The sequence below is a fragment of the Bombina bombina genome, chromosome 4 (genome assembly GCF_027579735.1).
Source record: "Bombina bombina isolate aBomBom1 chromosome 4, aBomBom1.pri, whole genome shotgun sequence".
NCBI classification, from domain to species: Eukaryota; Metazoa; Chordata; class Amphibia; order Anura; family Bombinatoridae; genus Bombina; species Bombina bombina.
Window position 1 is genome coordinate 1027957144 of NC_069502.1, and position 18200 is coordinate 1027975343.

The 18200-nt window shown below is 40.4% G+C and overlaps 1 protein-coding gene across 1 annotated transcript in view; it reads left to right on the forward strand.

The window, feature by feature from the left end:
* ESF1 (ESF1 nucleolar pre-rRNA processing protein homolog) overlaps positions 1-5402 on the forward strand; it is a 149856-nt gene extending 144454 nt beyond the window's left edge. Inside the window, 1 exon segment of the mRNA XM_053712665.1 lies at positions 4123-5402. Coding sequence (XP_053568640.1) covers positions 4123-4431 — 309 coding nt within the window. The 3' untranslated portion in view covers positions 4432-5402.
* The last annotated feature ends 12798 nt before the right edge of the window (positions 5403-18200 follow it).

Consider the following 18200-nt stretch of genomic DNA (forward strand, 5'->3'; position numbering starts at 1 on the left):
GTCTCTTCTTGCTTTCCTCCCCTTTATTCTCTCTATTCTTGCTTCCCTCCCCTTTGTCCTCTTTCATCCCTCCTATTTATCCTCACTCATCTTGCTCCCCTACCATTTATCCTCTCCCCTCTTGCACCCCTACCCTTTATCCTCTTCCCTCTTGCTCCCCTACCATTTATCCTCTCTCCTCTAGCTTCCCTCCACTTTATCCTCTATCCTCTTGCTCCCCTACCATTTATCCTCTCTCCTCTAGCTTCCCTCCACTTGCTTCTCTCCCCTTTATCCTCTCTCCTCTTGCACCCCTACCATTTATCCTCTCCCCACTTGCTCCCCTACCATTTATCCTCTCCCCTCTTGCACCCCTACCATTTATCCTCTCCCCACTTGCTCCCCTACCATTTATCCTCTCCCCTCTTGCTCCCCTACAATGTATCCTCTTGCTCCCCTACCATTTATCCTCTCCCCACTTGCTCCCCTACCATTTATCCTCTCCCCACTTGCTCCCCTACCATTTATCCTCTCCCCACTTGCTCCCCTACCATTTATCCTCTCCCCACTTGCTCCCCTACCATTTATACTCTCCCCTCTTGCACCCCTACCATTTATCCTCTCTCCTCTTGCTCCCCTACCATTTATCCTCTCTCCTCTTGCTTCCCTACCCTTTATCCTCTTCCCTCTTGCTCCCCTACCATTTATCCTCTCTCCTCTTGCTTTCCTTCCCTTTATCCTCTCCCCTCTTGCTCCCCTACCATTTATCCTCTCTCCTCTTGCTCCCCTACCATTTATCCTCTCTCCTCTTGCTCAACTTCCATTTATCCTCTCTCCTCTTGTTCCCCTACCATTTATCCTCTCTCCACTTGCTTCCTTCCACTTTATCCTCTCTCTTCTTGCTTTCCTCCCCTTTATTCTCTCTATTCTTGCTTCCCTCCCCTTTGTCCTCTTTCATCCCTCCTATTTATCCTCACTCATCTTGCTCCCCTCCTTTTTATCCTCTTTCCACTTGCTCCCCTCCTATTTAACTACACTCCTCGTGCTCCCCTACCATTTATCCTCTCTCCTCTTGCTCCCCTACCATTTATCCTCTCTCCTCTAGCTTCCCTCCACTTTATCCTCTCTCCTCTTGCTTCTATCCCATTTATCCTCTCCCCTCTTGCACCCCTACCCTTTATCCTCTCCCCTCTTGCTCCCCTACCATTTATCCTCTCCCCTCTTGCTCCCCTACCCTTTACCCTCTCCCCTCTTGCTCCCCTACAATTTATCCTCTCTCCTCTTGCTTCCCTACCCTTTATCCTCTCTCCTCTTGCTCCCCTACACTTTATCCTCTCCCCACTTGCTCCCCTACCATTTATCCTCTCCCCTCTTGCACCCCTACCCTTTATCCTCTTCCCTCTTGCTCCCCTACCATTTATCCTCTCCCCTCTTGCACCCCTACCCTTTATCCTCTTCCCTCTTGCTCCCCTACCATTTATCCTCTCTCCTCTAGCTTCCCTCCACTTTATCCTCTATCCTCTTGCTCCCCTACCATTTATCCTCTCTCCACTAGCTTCCCTCCACTTGCTTCTCTCCCCTTTATCCTCTCTCCTCTTGCACCCCTACCATTTATCCTCTCCCCACTTGCTCCCCTACCATTTATCCTCTCCCCACTTGCTCCCCTACCATTTATCCTCTCCCCTCTTGCACCCCTACCATTTATCCTCTCCCCACTTGCTCCCCTACCATTTATCCTCTCCCCTCTTGCTCCCCTACAATGTATCCTCTTGCTCCCCTACCATTTATCCTCTCCCCACTTGCTCCCCTACCATTTATCCTCTCCCCACTTGCTCCCCTACCATTTATCCTCTCCCCACTTGCTCCCCTACCATTTATCCTCTCCCCACTTGCTCCCCTACCATTTATACTCTCCCCTCTTGCACCCCTACCATTTATCCTCTCTCCTCTTGCTCCCCTACCATTTATCCTCTCTCCTCTTGCTCCCCTACCCTTTATCCTCTTCCCTCTTGCTCCCCTACCCTTTATCCTCTCTCCTCTTGCTTTCCTTCCCTTTATCCTCTCCCCTCTTGCTCCCCTACCATTTATCCTCTCTCATCTTGCTCCCCTTCCCTTTATCCTCTCTCCTCTTGCTCCCCTACCCTTTATCCTCTCTCCTCTTGCTCCCCTACCATTTATCCTCTCTCCTCTTGCTTTCCTTCCCTTTATCCTCTCCCCTCTTGCTCCCCTACCATTTATCCTCTCTCCTCTTGCTCCCCTACCCTTTATCCTCTCCCCTCTTGCTCCCCTACCATTTATCCTCTCTCCTCTTGCTCCCCTACCATTTATCCTCTCTCCTCTTGTTCCCCTACCATTTATCCTCTCTCCACTTGCTTCCTTCCACTTTATCCTCTCTCTTCTTGCTTTCCTCCCCTTTGTCCTCTTTCATCCCTCCTATTTATCCTCACTCATCTTGCTCCCCTCCTTTTTATCCTCTTTCCACTTGCTCCCCTCCTATTTAACTACACTCCTCGTGCTCCGCTCCCATTTATCCCATCTTCTCTTGCTTCCCTCCCCTTTATCTTCTCTCCTCTTGCTCCCCTCTCCTTTAGCCTGTGTAGTTTCTCTTTACGTCTCCTATCCTCTATTATTTAGTAGTTTCCCTGTTGGTATTTTCTCTTTGTTTGTATGTTACTGTTACAAGAGATTTTATTAGATTATGCCAAGAAAAAATTCTCACCCCACATTAAAGCTAGTATGGGGTTTATCCACAATAACTTTTTAAATCAATTTATTTTATAACATACATTTTTTTAAACTTTAAAAAAAAAAAAATTAAACAGGAAACTCTTTGGAATAAATAGTTGATCCTTGAGTATTAGCCTATGTCGCAATGATGGAAGTAACTATAAATGGCCCCAGTGCCCACTATATTGAGAGGGATATAGTTGAACCTCCATTGGGCAAGGCTTATGTAGGCTATACATTATCTGTAGCCAAGTATGTGCCTTAACTGAATAAGTCCACTCTCCAGATAATAAACCCCATATAGAAGCAGGTAAGCAACATATTAATTCTAATGTTCACACCACTATGGTGAGGTTGCAATAAGTCTAAATTGTCCCTCTTGGAAATAAAGTCCCTCTTGGAAATAAAATCTATATGCGATGTTGAGTTTTAAAATGGATAGGGAGATGTCTGTATAAAATTCTTAACTCTCCCTTGAGATGCTTAAAGGGACATGAAACCCAAACGTTTTCTTTCATGATTCAGACAGATCATACAATTTTAAAGAACTTTCCAATTTACTTCTATATCATTTGCTTTATTCTTCTGATATGCACTGGGAGCTAGCTGAAGGCCATTGACAAGGCATGTGTGTGCAGCTTTCAACAAAAGATAGAATGAAACAAATTAAATAATATAAATACATTTTGAAATTGCATGCTCTGTCCGAATCATGAAAGAAAAATTAGGGTTTCATGTCATTTTAATAGTGTGTTTAGGTTTAGAGAACTCTAATCGGTATTGGCTGTATTAGAAACAGTGCATGCATTTTTTCAAAATGTTAATTTTATCCCATATAAGGTGCATTCAAGTCTATAATGGACCTCATCCAATAATGAGCATACAGTGTTGCTTGAAGGATTTGTAGCAAATGGCTACATTATTATTGCTGGAAGTGTGAAATATTAAAGAAATGTTGTATGCATGTATAGTATATATGGCATGAAGTATTGCAATTCAAAAACATTTTTACACTGTAAAAACATTTAAAACTGTTTTAAAGTTGTCAGTCTGTGGGTGTCCAGAGCTATTTAGGAAAAAACAGTCAAAAATACCTTATATTATCTATGTGACTTCCTTAAATGTAAATGAGCATTTACAAACTTCTATGCAGTGCCTCCAGATCATTGTGTTTGATTGCACAATGTATACTAAAGCTCGGTATGGCGAGATTCACTGTATGTAAATTTTAGCTCTAAGCACTCATATAAAACTCCATCTCATAACTTTTTCAGCTCTGATTATGATTTATGGGTTTTTGAGGTTGATATAAAATATTTGTGTGTAATTTGTAATTATTTCTATTATTCTTAGTGTGCATTGGTACCTCAAAGGTTGGGAACCACTTCTCTAACATTCTTCATTTCCTTTCCTTAGATCAATGTTGAAGACACAAGATTTCAAGCTATGTATACTTCACATTTATATAATGTAGACCCTTCAGATTCTAACTTCAAAAAAACAAAAGCTATGGCCAAAGTATTAGAAGAGAAAGCGAGAAGAAGGGAACAAGAGCAAAAAAGCCGTACAGAGGCCGTTAAAAAACACGAAAAAGAACTTGAGAATTATCAGAAGAAAGAGCCATCAGTTACAAAATCCGTAGACCCAGCTCTTTCTCAGTTACTGAAATCTGTGAAAAACAAAACACAACAATTTCAAGCTTCAAAAAGACAGAAAACAAAATAGTTGTTTGGAACCTATTTTTTGCAGTTAGATGTGCTAAATGGACATCAGTGGACATTCTTTCATGGAAAATTTGATAAAATAAAATATAAAAAATCATGCTTTATAGTGGTTTTATTTAAACACAAATTTAACTTTTATAAATGATTTTTATATTCCATTATTTTTGTATGTTGATTGATGCAACAATATATTTATAATATACTTCACTCACATCAGAACACTGTTCAGTGAGAAAATAAATACAATATATTTCATAAAGGAGAATTCAATGCAAAAAATTGGTAATTGGAGCATGTAAGTTTTGTATTACTGATGTTGCTTAGTATATGTTAAACCCCTGCAAAGGATATGGCCTGTCAGCCAATCAGTAGTTGCAGTCATACCAGCTATTTGCTGATTGGGAGCTGTAGCGCATGCGCCTTTTGAGCAGGACTTTCACCCCTTAAAAACCACAACATACCATGTACATTGCTGGTCATTAAGGGTTTACTTGTTTATAATAGCGCTATTATACCCTCCCTCCTCCCTTCTGGTCCCTGAAAATAGCGCAGTCTCGCTGCTGGCGGCAAGACTGCGCTATTAATAACGCAATCCCAATAGAAAGACCAGTGATATACAAGGTACATTGCTGGTCTAAAGGGGTTAAGCTTGGAGTCTTGTAATTTTTGTATTATGATGTCGCTTTAATAAAAAAAAAAAATTTGTTATGAAGTCAGCCAGATAAATGTCTAGCATAGTTTTTTTTTTGGTTTGGACACATTATTACCAATATTGAATGATTTCTATTATCAGTGCAGAATATATTATGTACTATGTAAAGTAAAGTGATTTAATTCTGCTTTTTTGTGGGACAAACTTTAATGTTACATTGGTCTACAATATACAAAAACACTATTTTTGTTTTATTATAATGTATAGTTACGTTATACAGTGTAGTAAACAAAATAATTGAATAAATATTTTGAACATTTTCTTGTAATTTCTCTCTGGAAATGGGGGTTTTATCAGCTCATGTGAGAGTTAAAATTCATACTGCAGACTTAAAGGGATACTAAACACAATTTTTTTTTCTTTGATGCAATTTTAATAAACTTTCTAATTTGCTCCTTAGCTTAGGAGCCGGCCCATTTTTCGTTCAGAACCTGGGTTATGCTTGCTTATTGGTGGCTAAATTTAGCCACCAATAACCAAGCGCTATCCAGGGTGCTGAACCTAAAATGGTCTGGCCCCTAAGCTTCACATTCCTCCTTTTTAAATAAAGATATCAAGAGAATGAATAAAATTTGATATTAGGAGTAAATCAGAAAGTTGCTTAAAATTGCATGCTCTAACTGAATCATGAAAGAAAAAAAATTGTGTTTAGTATCCCTTTAAGATGCCTAACACTCCTATGTTCTGCACAGCAATTGATTGGTCATTGCAGGACACCATCTTGTCATTTGTCTTGATTTGGCCGGTGCTAGGATTTTTGGCTACACAGGTGAACACACATTTTGCCGCTCCCTCCTCTTGAAGAAATCATATACCCTACTATTACTGCTTCTTAACAAAATGTTCTAGTGATTTATTAAGCAGCTCTAGATCACCTTTTTTTTATTTATAATGATAGAGAAAATAAATTCCCTTAATCACATCAAATTCTCGACTCTTAAATTGATATATCTATAATAGGTATGATGGTTAATTTCTGCATAACGTACCAAAGCGGTGGCTCTGCATAACAAAGCAAACCAGTAGTGCTGCCCACTAGGCCACCAATGATCTACGGCCTGCAGTGAAATATTGTTGGACTTGTTATGCTCAGCTGCTTTTGACTTGATAAGATGGTAATTGTTTTGATAAAATAAATATTTTTTCTATATATATTTTCTATACATTTTTGAGACTAGAGGACATTGCTTGTATATTTGCGCTCATTGATTTTTAGCCTCAATTTCAGATACTAGTACTATCAGTGTATAATGCTCTGCTTGAGCTGCCACTGTTACTTTAACAAAACTGTTATTTTACCTTTACCACTGTCTCTTTAAGACCCATGTAAGTTTTACAATCTGCCTACAACTGTCAATCAGCTACTCTTGGTGTTGGTGTTCCTTTGACAGACACTGGCGGGTTTTTGCCTTTCAACCAATTATTAGCCTTTAGCTTGGTCGGTTTAAAGGGACATGAAATCCACTTTTATGATTCAGATAGAGCATACAATTTTAAACAACTTTCCAATTTACTTCTATTATTTAATGTGCTTGCTTATCGTGTTATCCTTTGCTGAAAGGTTTATTTAGGTAAGCTCAGGTGCAGCAAAGACCCTAGGTTCAAGCTGCTGATTGGTGGCTGTATATTTATACCGACTGTCATTGGCTCACAATGAAGCAAATTTGATAATAGAAGTAAACTGGAAAGTAAGTTAAAATTGTATGTTCTACCTAAATAATGAAAGAACATTTTTGGGTTTCATGTCCCGGTAAGTAAATTTCCTCCATTATATCTTTGCACATACATAGTTCTTACCTATGCAAACACCATACAGTGTTCTCTGTACCGCTCGTTCCAGTATTTCTCCTGTGTTTTATCCTCCGGCCGTCTGTATTCAGTTTGCACAATTCCTGTGTGCTGTGTTCACCCTCCAGCCAACTCAAACTGTTTAAATCTCAGTCTGTGTGTTCAAGCTGTTCCAAGGCTTTGTATTCTTTACCTGCTCCAGCTATTGTCTGTATCTCATATCTGCTCAGCCGTATTAAAGTTCCCCTAATCTGGGCTCTGCAGTTAAAGGGATATGAAACCGGAAAAAAAAATATTTCATGAATTAGAAACAGCATGCACTTTTAAACAACTTTCTAATTTACTTCTATTATCTAACTTGTATCATTCTCTCGATATCCTTTGTTGAAAATCATATCTAGGTAGGCTCAGTAGCTGCTGTATGGTGGCTGCACATAGATGCCTCATGTGATTGGCTCACCCATGTGCATTGCTATTTCTTCAACAAAGGATATCTAAAGAATGAAGCAAATTACATAATAGAAGTAAAGTGAAATGTTGTTTAAAATTGTATTATCTATTTGAATCATGAAAGAAAAAATTTGGGTTTCATGTCCCTTTAAAGTCAAAATTAAAAATTGTCATTATTCAGATAGAGCATGCAATAAAAAATTTAGCTAAAGGGTCAATATTTCATACATTTTACATTCTGCTGCTGGTATAACAAGTCACTGCAAACAAATTAAGGGGAAACTATTTATACAGTACAATGTCACTTTAATTGATGGTGATGACATGTTAAGTATATTTTTTTATTTGCTCAAATTCAATCTTTATCAGAAAGGGCTGTTACTGTTGTTGGCATGTGCTGGCGGAGTCGGGGCATCCGTGTGTGTGTGTGGGGGGGGGGTTCTACCACAAACCTAGGTAAGTCTAGGCAGAGTGGGGTGGGAAAACAAAAGCCAATCACAACGGACACATGGGGGTGTTGAATATACTGTTTTGTGCTTTTTCTTTTCATTGATTTTCTTGTACATATATAGGATTTAAAGGGACAGTCTAGACCCAATACTTATTCTTTATTACTTATTGTTACATACCAGACAAGGATCTTGCAATATCCATAAGCTTGTAAAAAACATAATTTATGCTTACCTGATAAATTTATTTCTCTTGTAGTGTATCCAGTCCACGGATCATCCATTACTTATGGAATATATTCTCCTTCCCAACAGGAAGCTGCAAGAGTCCACCCACAGCAAAGCTGCTATATAGCTCCTCCCCTAACTGCCATATTCAGTCATTCGACCGAAAACATGCAGAGAAAGGAAAAACCATAGGGTGCAGTGGTGACTGTAGTTCAAATGAAAAAATTACCTGCCTTAAAGTGACAGGGCGGGCCGTGGACTGGATACACTACAAGAGAAATAAATTTATCAGGTAAGCATAAATTATGTTTTCTCTTGTTAAGTGTATCCAGTCCACGGATCATCCATTACTTATGGAATACCAATACCAAAGCTAAAGTACACGGATGATGGGAGGGACAAGGCAGGTACTTAAACGGAAGTTACCACTGCCTGTAAAAAAACCTTTCTCCCAAAAATAGCCTCCGAAGAAGCAAGGTATCAAATGTGTTAAATTTGAAAAGTATGAAGCGCAGACCAAGACTCCGTCTTGTAAATCTGTTCAACAGAAGCCACATTTAAAAAAGGCCCAAGTGAAAACCACAGCTCTAGTAGAATGAGCTGTAATCCCTTCAGGAGGCTGCTGTCCAGCAGTCTCATAAGCTAAATGAATTATGCTTTTTAACCAAAAAGACAGAGAGGCTGCTGAAGTCTTTTGACCTCTCCTCTGTCCAGAATAGACAACAAACAAGGTGAACGTTTGATGAAAACTGTAGTAGCTTGTAAGTAAAACTTTAAAGCACAAACCACGTCCAATATTGTGTAATAGACGTTCCTTCTTTGAGGAAGGATTAGGATACAAGCATGGAACAACTATCTCTTGAGTGATGTACTTGTTAGATACCACCTTAGGAAAAAACCCAGGTTGGTACGCAGGACTACCTTATCCGTACGAAGGACCAGATAAGGAGAATCACATTGTAACACAGATAACTTGGAGACTCTACGAGTCGAGGAATTAGCTACCCAAAAGGAACTTTCCAAGATAAAGATTGATATCTATGGAACAAAAAAGGTTCAAACGGAACTTCTTGAACAACCTTAAGAATCAGGTTTAAGCTCCATGGCGGAGCAACAGTTTTAAACACAGGCTTGGATCTAACCAAATCCTGACCAAATGCCTGAACGTCTAGAATACCTGCCAGACGCTTGTGCAAAAAAATAGACAGAGTAAAAATCTGTCCCCTTTTAAGAAATTAGCTGACAACCCTTTTCTCAAAAACATCTTGGAGAAAAGATAATATCCTGGGAATCCAGACTTTACTCCATGAGTAACCCTTGGATTCATAACAATCAGATATTTACACCATATCTATGTTCAATTTTCCTAGAGACAGGCTTTCATGTCTGTATTAAGGTATCAATGACTGACTCGGAGAAGCCATGCTTTGATAACATCAAGCGTTCAGTCTCCAGGCAGTCCATCTCAGATTGATTCTATTTAGATGAAAGGACCCTGAGGTAGAGGGACCTGTCTCAGAAGCAGAGACCGTGATGGAAAGGATGACATGTCCACCAGATCTGCATACCAGGTCCTGCGTGGCTACGCAGGCGCTGTCAAAAACACCAAAGCCCTCTCCTGCTTGGTCTTGACCTCCGGAGGAAATCCCACTCCCCCGGAAGAAAAGTCTGACGACTTAGAAAATCCACCTCCCAGTTCTCAACACCTGGGATATGGATAGCTGATAGACAAGAGTGAGTCTCTGTCCAGTGAATTATTGTAAGACTTCTAACATCGCTAGGGAACTTCTGTTCCCCCTTGATGGCTGATGTAAGCCACAGTCGTGTATATTGTCCGACTGAGTATGATGTACCTCAGAGTTGCTAACTGAGGCCAAGTCTGAAGAGCATGGAAAATCACTCCCAGTTCCAGAATATTTATTAGAAGGAGGGTCTCCTCCTAAGTCCACTATCCCTGAGCCTTCAGGGAGTTCCAGACTGCATCCCAACCTAAAAGGCTGGCATCTATTGTAACAATTGTCCCATCTGACCTGCGGAAGGTCATACCCTTGGACAGATGGACCCGACATAGTCACCAGAGAAGAGAATCTCTGGTCTCTTGGTCCAGGTTTAACAGGGGGACAAATCTGTGTAATCCCCGTTCCTCTGACTGAGCATGCATAGTTGCAGCGGTCTGAAATGTAGACGTGCAAACGGTACTATGTCCCTTGCCGCTACCATTAAGCCGATTTCATTCATGTACTGAGCCACCGAAGGGCACGGATGGGATGAAAAAACACGGCAGAAATTTAGAAACTTTGACAACCTGGACTCCGTCAGGTAAATTTTCATTTCTACAGAATCTATCAGAGTCCCTAGGAGGGAAACCCTTGAGATTGGGGATAGAGAACTCTTTCCTTGTTCACTTTCCACCCATGTGATCTCAGAAATGCCAGTACTACGTCCGTATGAGACTGGGCAATTTGGATGTTTGACGCCTGTATCAGGATGTCGTCTAAATAAGGGGCCACTTCTATGCCCCGCGGTCTAAGGACCGCCAAAGCGACCCCAGAACCTCCATAAAGATTCTTGGGGCTGTAGATATCCCAAAGGAAAGAGCTACAAACTGGTAATGCCTGTCTAGAAAGGCAAACCTGAAAAACGATGGTGATCTTTATGCATCACAATGTGAGGATAAGCATCCTTCAAATCCATTGTAGTCCTCTATTGACTCTCCTGGATCATAGTTAAGATGGTACGAATAGTTTCCATCTTAAATGACGGAATTCTGAGGAATTTGTTTAAGATCTTTAGATCCAAAATAGGTCTGAAGGTTCCCTCTCCTTGGGAACCACAAACAGATTTGAGTAAAAACTCTGTCCCTGTTCCTCTCTTGGAACTGGATGGATCTCGTACACAATGTAAGAATGCCTCCTTCTTTATCTGGTTTGCAGATAATTGTGAAAGGCGAAATCTCCCCTTTTTTTGGGGGGGAATCTTTGAAATCCAGAAGATATCTCTGGGATATAAATTCCAATGCCTAGGGATCCTGGGCATCTCTTGCCCATGCCTGGGCAAAGAATGAAAGTCTGCCCCCTATAGGATCCGTTACCGGATAGGGGTCCGTTCCTTCATGCTGCCTTAGAGGCAGCAGCAGGCTCCTTGGCCTGCTTATCTTTGTTCCAGGTCCGATTGTCTCCAGACCGCCTTGGACTGAGCAAAAATTCCCTCTTGTTTTGCCTTAGAGGAAGAGGATGCCACACCTGCCCTGAAGTTTTTAAAAGGTACGAAAATTAGACTTTTCTTTTTTTTTTTTTGCCCTTGATTTAGACCTATCCTGAGGAAGGGCATGACCTTTTCCTCCAGTGATATAAGCAATAATCTCCTTCAAACCAGGCCCGAATAGGGTCTGCCCCTTGAAGGGAAGTTAAGTAGCTTATTTATTAAAGTCACGACAGCTGACCATGATATAAGCCATAGCGCTCTGCGCGCCAGTATAGTAAAAAACAGAATTCTTAGCCGTTAGTCTAGTCAAATGAACAAGGCATCAGAAAACAAAGGAATTGGCTAGCATAAGCTTGTCAAATATATTCATCCAATGGAGTCGCTTAACTGTAAAGCCTCATCAAGAGACTCAACCCAGAACGCCGCAGCAGCAGTGACAGAAGCAATGTATGCAAGGGGCTGCAGGATAAAACCCTGTTGAATAAACATTTTTTATCCATTGGATCTAAAAAGCACAACTGTCCTTGTCAGAGGTAGTGGTACGCTTAGCTAGAGTAGAAACTCTTCTCTCCACCTTAGGAACTGTCTGCCAGAAGTCCCGTGTGGTGGTAACTATTAGAAAACATTCTTCTAAAAAATAGGAGGGGAAGAGAACGGCACACCTGGTCTATCCCATTCCTTATTAAAAAAATTTTTAGTAAACCTCTTTAGGTATTGGAAAAACATCAGTACACACCGGCACTGCATATTATTTATCCAGTCTACACAATTTCTCTGGCCCTGCGATTGTACACATTCATTCAGAGCAGCCAAAGCCTCCCTGAGCAACAAGTGGAGGTTCTCAAGCATAAATTTTAAATGTAGAAATATCAGAATCAGGTTAAATCATCTTCCCTGAGTCAAAAAAAATCACCCACAGACTAAGCATATTGTGAGGTAGTATCATACATGGTTCTTAAAGCGTCTGTATGCTCTGTATCTACCCCCAGAGCTAACTGCTTTCCTTTAATTTCAGGTAGTCTGACTAATACTGCTGCCAGAATATTATTCACCACCTTTGCCATGTCTTGTAAAATAAACGCTATGGGCGCCCTTGATGTACTTGGCGCCATTTGAGCGTGAGTCCCTGAAGCGGGAGTCGAAGGGTCTGACACGTGGGGAGAGTTAGTCGGCATAACTTTCCCCTCGACAGAATCCCCTGGTAAAAGAAACGCTATTGGTGCCCTTGATGTACTTGGCGCCATTTGAGCGTGAGTCCCTAAAGCGGGAGTCAAAAGGTCTGACACGTGGGGAGAGTTAGTCGGCATAACTACCCCCACGACAGAATTCTCTGGTGATAATGTTTTTAAAGACAAAAAATGATCTTTATTGTTTAACATGAAATCAGTACATCTGGTACACATTCTAAGATGGGGTTCCACCATGGCTTTAAAACATAATGAACACAGAGCTTCCTCTATGTCAGACATGTTAGAACAGACTAATAATGAGACTAGTAAGCTTGGAAAACACTTTAAATCAAGTTAACAAGCAAATATATAAAACGTTACTGTGCCTTTAAGAGAAACAAATTTTGTCAAAATTTGAAAAACAGTGAAAAAAAGGCAGTAAAACAAACGAAATTTTTACAGTACATGTAATAAGGTAACAGAGCATTGCACCCACTTGCAAATGGATGATTAACCCCTTAATGCAAAAAAACATAAAAAAAAAAAAAAAAGACATAGACGTTTTTAAAAACAGACACAACAAACTGCCACAGCCAACAGTGGGAAGCTTCAGTTAACTGTTTCTATGCAAAATTTAAGCCAGCCATGTGGAAAAAACTTAGGCCCCAATAAGTTTTATCACCAAACATATGTTAAAAAACGATTAAACATGCCAGCAAACGTTTTAAAACACATTTTTACAAGAGTATGTATCTCTATTAATAAGCCTGATACCAGTCGCTATCGCTGCATTTAAGGCTTTACTTACATTACTTCGGTATCAGCAGTATTTTCTTAGTCAATTCCATTCCTAGAAAAATATTTTACTGCACATACCTTATCTGCAGGAAAACCTGCACGCGATTCCCCCTCTGAAGTACCTCACTCCTCAGAATGTGTGAGAACAGCAAATGGATCTTAGTTACGTCTGCTAAGATCATAGAAAAACGCAGGCAGATTCTTCTTCCAAATACTGCCTGAGATAAACAGCACACTCCGGTGCCATTTAAAAATAACAAACTTTTGATTGAAGAATAAACTAAGTAGAAAGCACCACAGACTCTCACGACCTCCTATCTATGTTGAGGCTTGCAAGAGAATGACTGAATATGGCAGTTAGGGGAGGAGCTATATAGCAGCTTTGCTGTGGGTGGACTCTTGCAGCTTCCTGTTGGGAAGGAGAATATATTCCATAAGTAATGGATGATCCGTGGACTGGATACACTTAACAAGAGAAAGTACATTAAACTTTAAAATAGCTGCAAAGCTCCGCACACAGAGTTCTTCTTGTTTAGTTAGCTGTTATGTTGGTTATATGACAGTGTAGCAGAGCACATTTAATATTTTTAATTTTGCTATTTCAAATTTCAAATGCACAAATCAGAATGTGTGAGTAGGAAAACTTATTTAAGGAACGATCGTGATTGGAGAAACTTAACAAACCAAAATATAAACTCAATAGGTAGGCACGGCTTAGTGGCCACTTTCGGCCTAACAATAAAAATGTAAATGTTTCATGTACTTCTTACAAGTTTATAGATGTGGGACCAGTTGCAGGATGCTTCTCTGGTATGTAACAATAAGTAATCAAATTATGTATTGGTACAACAAGGGTTTACAATGGCACTACTATGGCAATCCCACAAGTAAATCTGTGATTATATCAATCCTATTTATAGCCTCTCAATTGTGCTATTGATAGAATGTACTTAGTTAATAGATGTGGGTTGGTGCTATGCATTAATTGAACATAAGCAAAAGGGTAGCGGATAGAAAGAAATCCACTGAGAGAATGCAAGCAGCACTCTATGCCTAGACTTAAAGGCGTACAGACCAAGTGTAATTAAAACATAACTTTTAATAATTTATAATTAAAAAAAAACACAAATACAAATTTTAAAATTCCAACTCTGTTAAGTTCTAGTTCAATATCAGGGTGATAGCTGTCTTATCCCATTAATATGGCCTTCAGTGAAAATTGTTATCACACAGATGATTAGAGTGGTCTCATCAGTTGAGTTAGGTAGGGGACTCCTAGTGGCCACTGGTAACGGGATTGCTGAATTAAAATCTTTCTAGGCTATTAGCCCCAATACTAAAGTCACAGATATGTACTAGTATCAAATGTCAGGAAAGTACTGTTCCGTTTGTAGACATATCTGAATTATGTATGTAAGAGTAGATCATTAGTCACTGTACACCTCCTTGGGTAGCTAAATATACCATTCCCCAGTTTGCAGGGTTTTACTTGATATGGGATCGTACTAATTCAGAATAACCGTGTAACTGGCGTAATCTACTAGGGGACGTTTATGGTACTAGTCAATGGTATATATGGTTGTACCAACTGTTAACAACTGGGTGTGATCGTCTTATACAATAGGGTTCATGTCAGGTTACATGTGATTATTCATCAAACTGTTCCATAACCAATTATTCATCGCTACTTATGAAAATAAAATATTTTATTTATGCCCCAAATACTGGAGTTTGTTTTAATTATTTTGCGAGATAGTATGTGAGTAATGGATAATTATGCTTTCGTTATACCAGTGGGGTAAACGATACTTTCATGCATGCATCAACAAGTCATATAAGTTTAATAATGGGCAGTTTGTTAATAGGTGGTTCTCTCAGTTTGTATCAATTTGTACCTTATTTAACGAGATAGTGTGTGAAAAAATGGATATTTATATTTCTCTTGTTAGGTGTATCCAGTCCACGGATCATCCATTACTTGTGGGATATTCTCCTTCCCAACAGGAAGTTGCAAGAGGATCACCCACAGCAGAGCTGCTATATAGCTCCTCCCCTAACTGCCATACCCAGTCATTCTCTTGCAAGCTCTCAACATAGCTGGAGGTAGTAAGAGGAAAGTGGTAAAATATAGTTAGTTTTTTCTTCAATCAAAAGTTTATTGTTTTTAAATGGTACCGGAGTGTACTATTTTATCTCAGGCAGCATTTAGAAGAAGAATCTGCCTGTGTTTTTCTATGATCTTAGCAGATGTAACTAAGATCCACTGCTATTCTCACATATGTCTGAGGAGTGAGGTAACTTCAGAGGGAGAATGGCGTGCAGGGTATCCTGCAATAAGGTATGTGCAGTTAAGTTTTTCTAGGGATGGAATTTGCTAGAAAATGCTGCTGATACCGGATTAATGTAAGTTAAAGCCTAAATACAGTGATTTAATAGCCACTAGTATCAGGCTTGCTATCAGAGGTATATACTCTGATTAATGTGCAATATAAAACGTTTGCTGTCATGTTTAATCGTTTTTATATATGCTTTGGTGATAAAACTTATTGGGGCCTAGTTTTTTCCACATGGCTGGCTTTATTTTTGCCTAGAAACAGTTTCCTGAGGCTTTCCACTGTTATAGTATAAAAGTTATAGTTGGTGCAGTTAAAATTACAAACTGTGACATTCAGCTTCCCTCAGCAGTCCTCTGCATGCTATAGGACATCTCTGAAGGGCTCAAAAGGCTTCAAAAGTAGGAGCTGTGGCAGTTGTTATGACTGTTTAAAAAACATATTTTTAGTTTTGTTAATCTGTTTTTTTGTATTAAGGGGTTAATCATCCATTTGCAAGTGGGTGCAATGCTCTGCTAACTTGTTACATACACTGTAAAAATTTCGTTAGTCTAACTGCCTTTTTTCACTGTTATTTCAAATTTTGGCAAAATTTGTTACTCTTAAAGGCACAGTAACGTTTTTTTTATATTGCTTGTTAACTTGATTTAAAGTGTTTTCCAAGCTTGCTAGTCTCATTGCTAGTCTGTATAAACATGTCTGACATAGAGGAAACTCCTTGTTCATTATGTTTAAAAGCCATGGTGGAACCCCATAGGAGAATGTGTACTAAATGTATTGATTTCACTTTAAACAATAAAGATCAGCTGTTATCTTTAAAAGAATTATCACCAGAGGATTCTGACGAGGGGGAAGTTATGCCGACTAACTCTCCCCACGTGTCGGACCCTTTGACTCCCGCTCAAGGGACTCACGCTAAAATGGCGCCAAGTACATCAAAGACGCCCATAGCGATTACTTTGCAGGACATGGCGGCAATCATGGATAATACCCTGTCAGCGGTATTAGCCAGACTGCCTGAATTCAGAGGAAAGCGCGATAGCTCTGGGGTTAGACGTAATACAGAGCGTGCAGATGTTTTAAGGCCCATGTCTGATACTGTGTCACAATATGCAGAAGCTGAGGAAGAGCTTCAGTCTGTGGGTGACGTCTCTGACTCGGGGAAACCTGATTCAGATATGTCTACTTTTAAATTTAAGCTTGAGAACCTCCGGGTGTTGCTTGGAGAGGTTTTAGCTGCTCTGAATGACTGTGACACAATTGCAGTGCCAGAGAAATTGTGTAGACTGGATAAATACTACGCGGTGCCGGTGTGTACTGACGTTTTTCCAATACCTAAAAGGTTTACAGAAATTTTTACTAAGGAGTGGGACAGACCCGGTGTGCCGTTTTCCCCCCCTCCTATTTTTAGAAAAATGTTTCCAATAGACGCCACCACACGGGACTTATGGCAGACGGTCCCTAAGGTGGAGGGAGCAGTTTCTACTTTAGCAAAGCGTACCACTATCCCTGTCGAGGACAGTTGTGCTTTTTCAGATCCAATGGATAAAAAATTAGAAGGTTACCTTAAGAAAATGTTTATTCAACAAGGTTTTATCCTGCAGCCCCTTGCATGCATTGCTCCTGTCACTGCTGCTGCGGCGTTCTGGTTTGAGTCTCTGGAAGAGGCCTTTCAGACAGCTACTCCATTGACTGAAATACTTGACAAGCTTAGAACACTTAAGCTAGCTAATTCTTTTGTTTCTGATGCCATTGTTCATTTGACTAAACTAACGGCTAAGATTTCTGGATTCGCCATCCAGGCGCGTAGGGCGCTATGGCTTAAATCTTGGTCAGCTGACGTGACTTCAAAGTCTAAATTACTTAACATTCCCTTCAAGGGGCAGACCGTATTCGGGCCTGGTTTGAAGGAAATTATTGCTGACATTACTGGAGGTAAGGGTCATACCCTTCCTCAGGACAGGGCCAAATCATGGGCCAAACAGTCTAATTTTCGTGCCTTTCGAAACTTCAAGGCAGGTGCAGCATCAACTTCCTCTGCTACAAAACAAAAGGGAATTTTTGCGCAATCCAAGCCGGCCTGGAAATCTAACCAGGCCTGGAGCAAAGGCAAGCAGGCCAGAAAGCCTGCTGCTGCCTCTAAGACAGCATGAAGGAACGGCCCCCTATCCGGCAACGGATCTAGTAGGGGGCAGACTTTCTCTCTTCGCCCAGGCGTGGGCAAGAGATGTTCAGGATCCCTGGGCGTTGGAGATCATATCTCAGGGATATCTTCTGGACTTCAAAGCTTCCCCCCCACAAGCGAGATTTCACCTTTCGAGATTATCTGTAAACCAGATGAAGAAAGAGGCATTCTTACGCTGTGTGCAAGACCTCCTAATAATGGGAGTGATCCATCCAGTTCCACAGATGGAACAAGGACAGGGATTTTATTCAAATCTGTTTGTGGTTCCCAAAAAAGAGGGAACCTTCAGACCAATTTTGGATCTAAAGATCTTAAACAAATTCCTCAGAGTTCCATCGTTCAAAATGGAAACTATTCGGACAATCCTACCTATGATCCAGGAGGGTCAGTACATGACCACAGTGGATTTGAAGGATGCTTACCTTCACATACCGATTCACAAAGATCATCATCG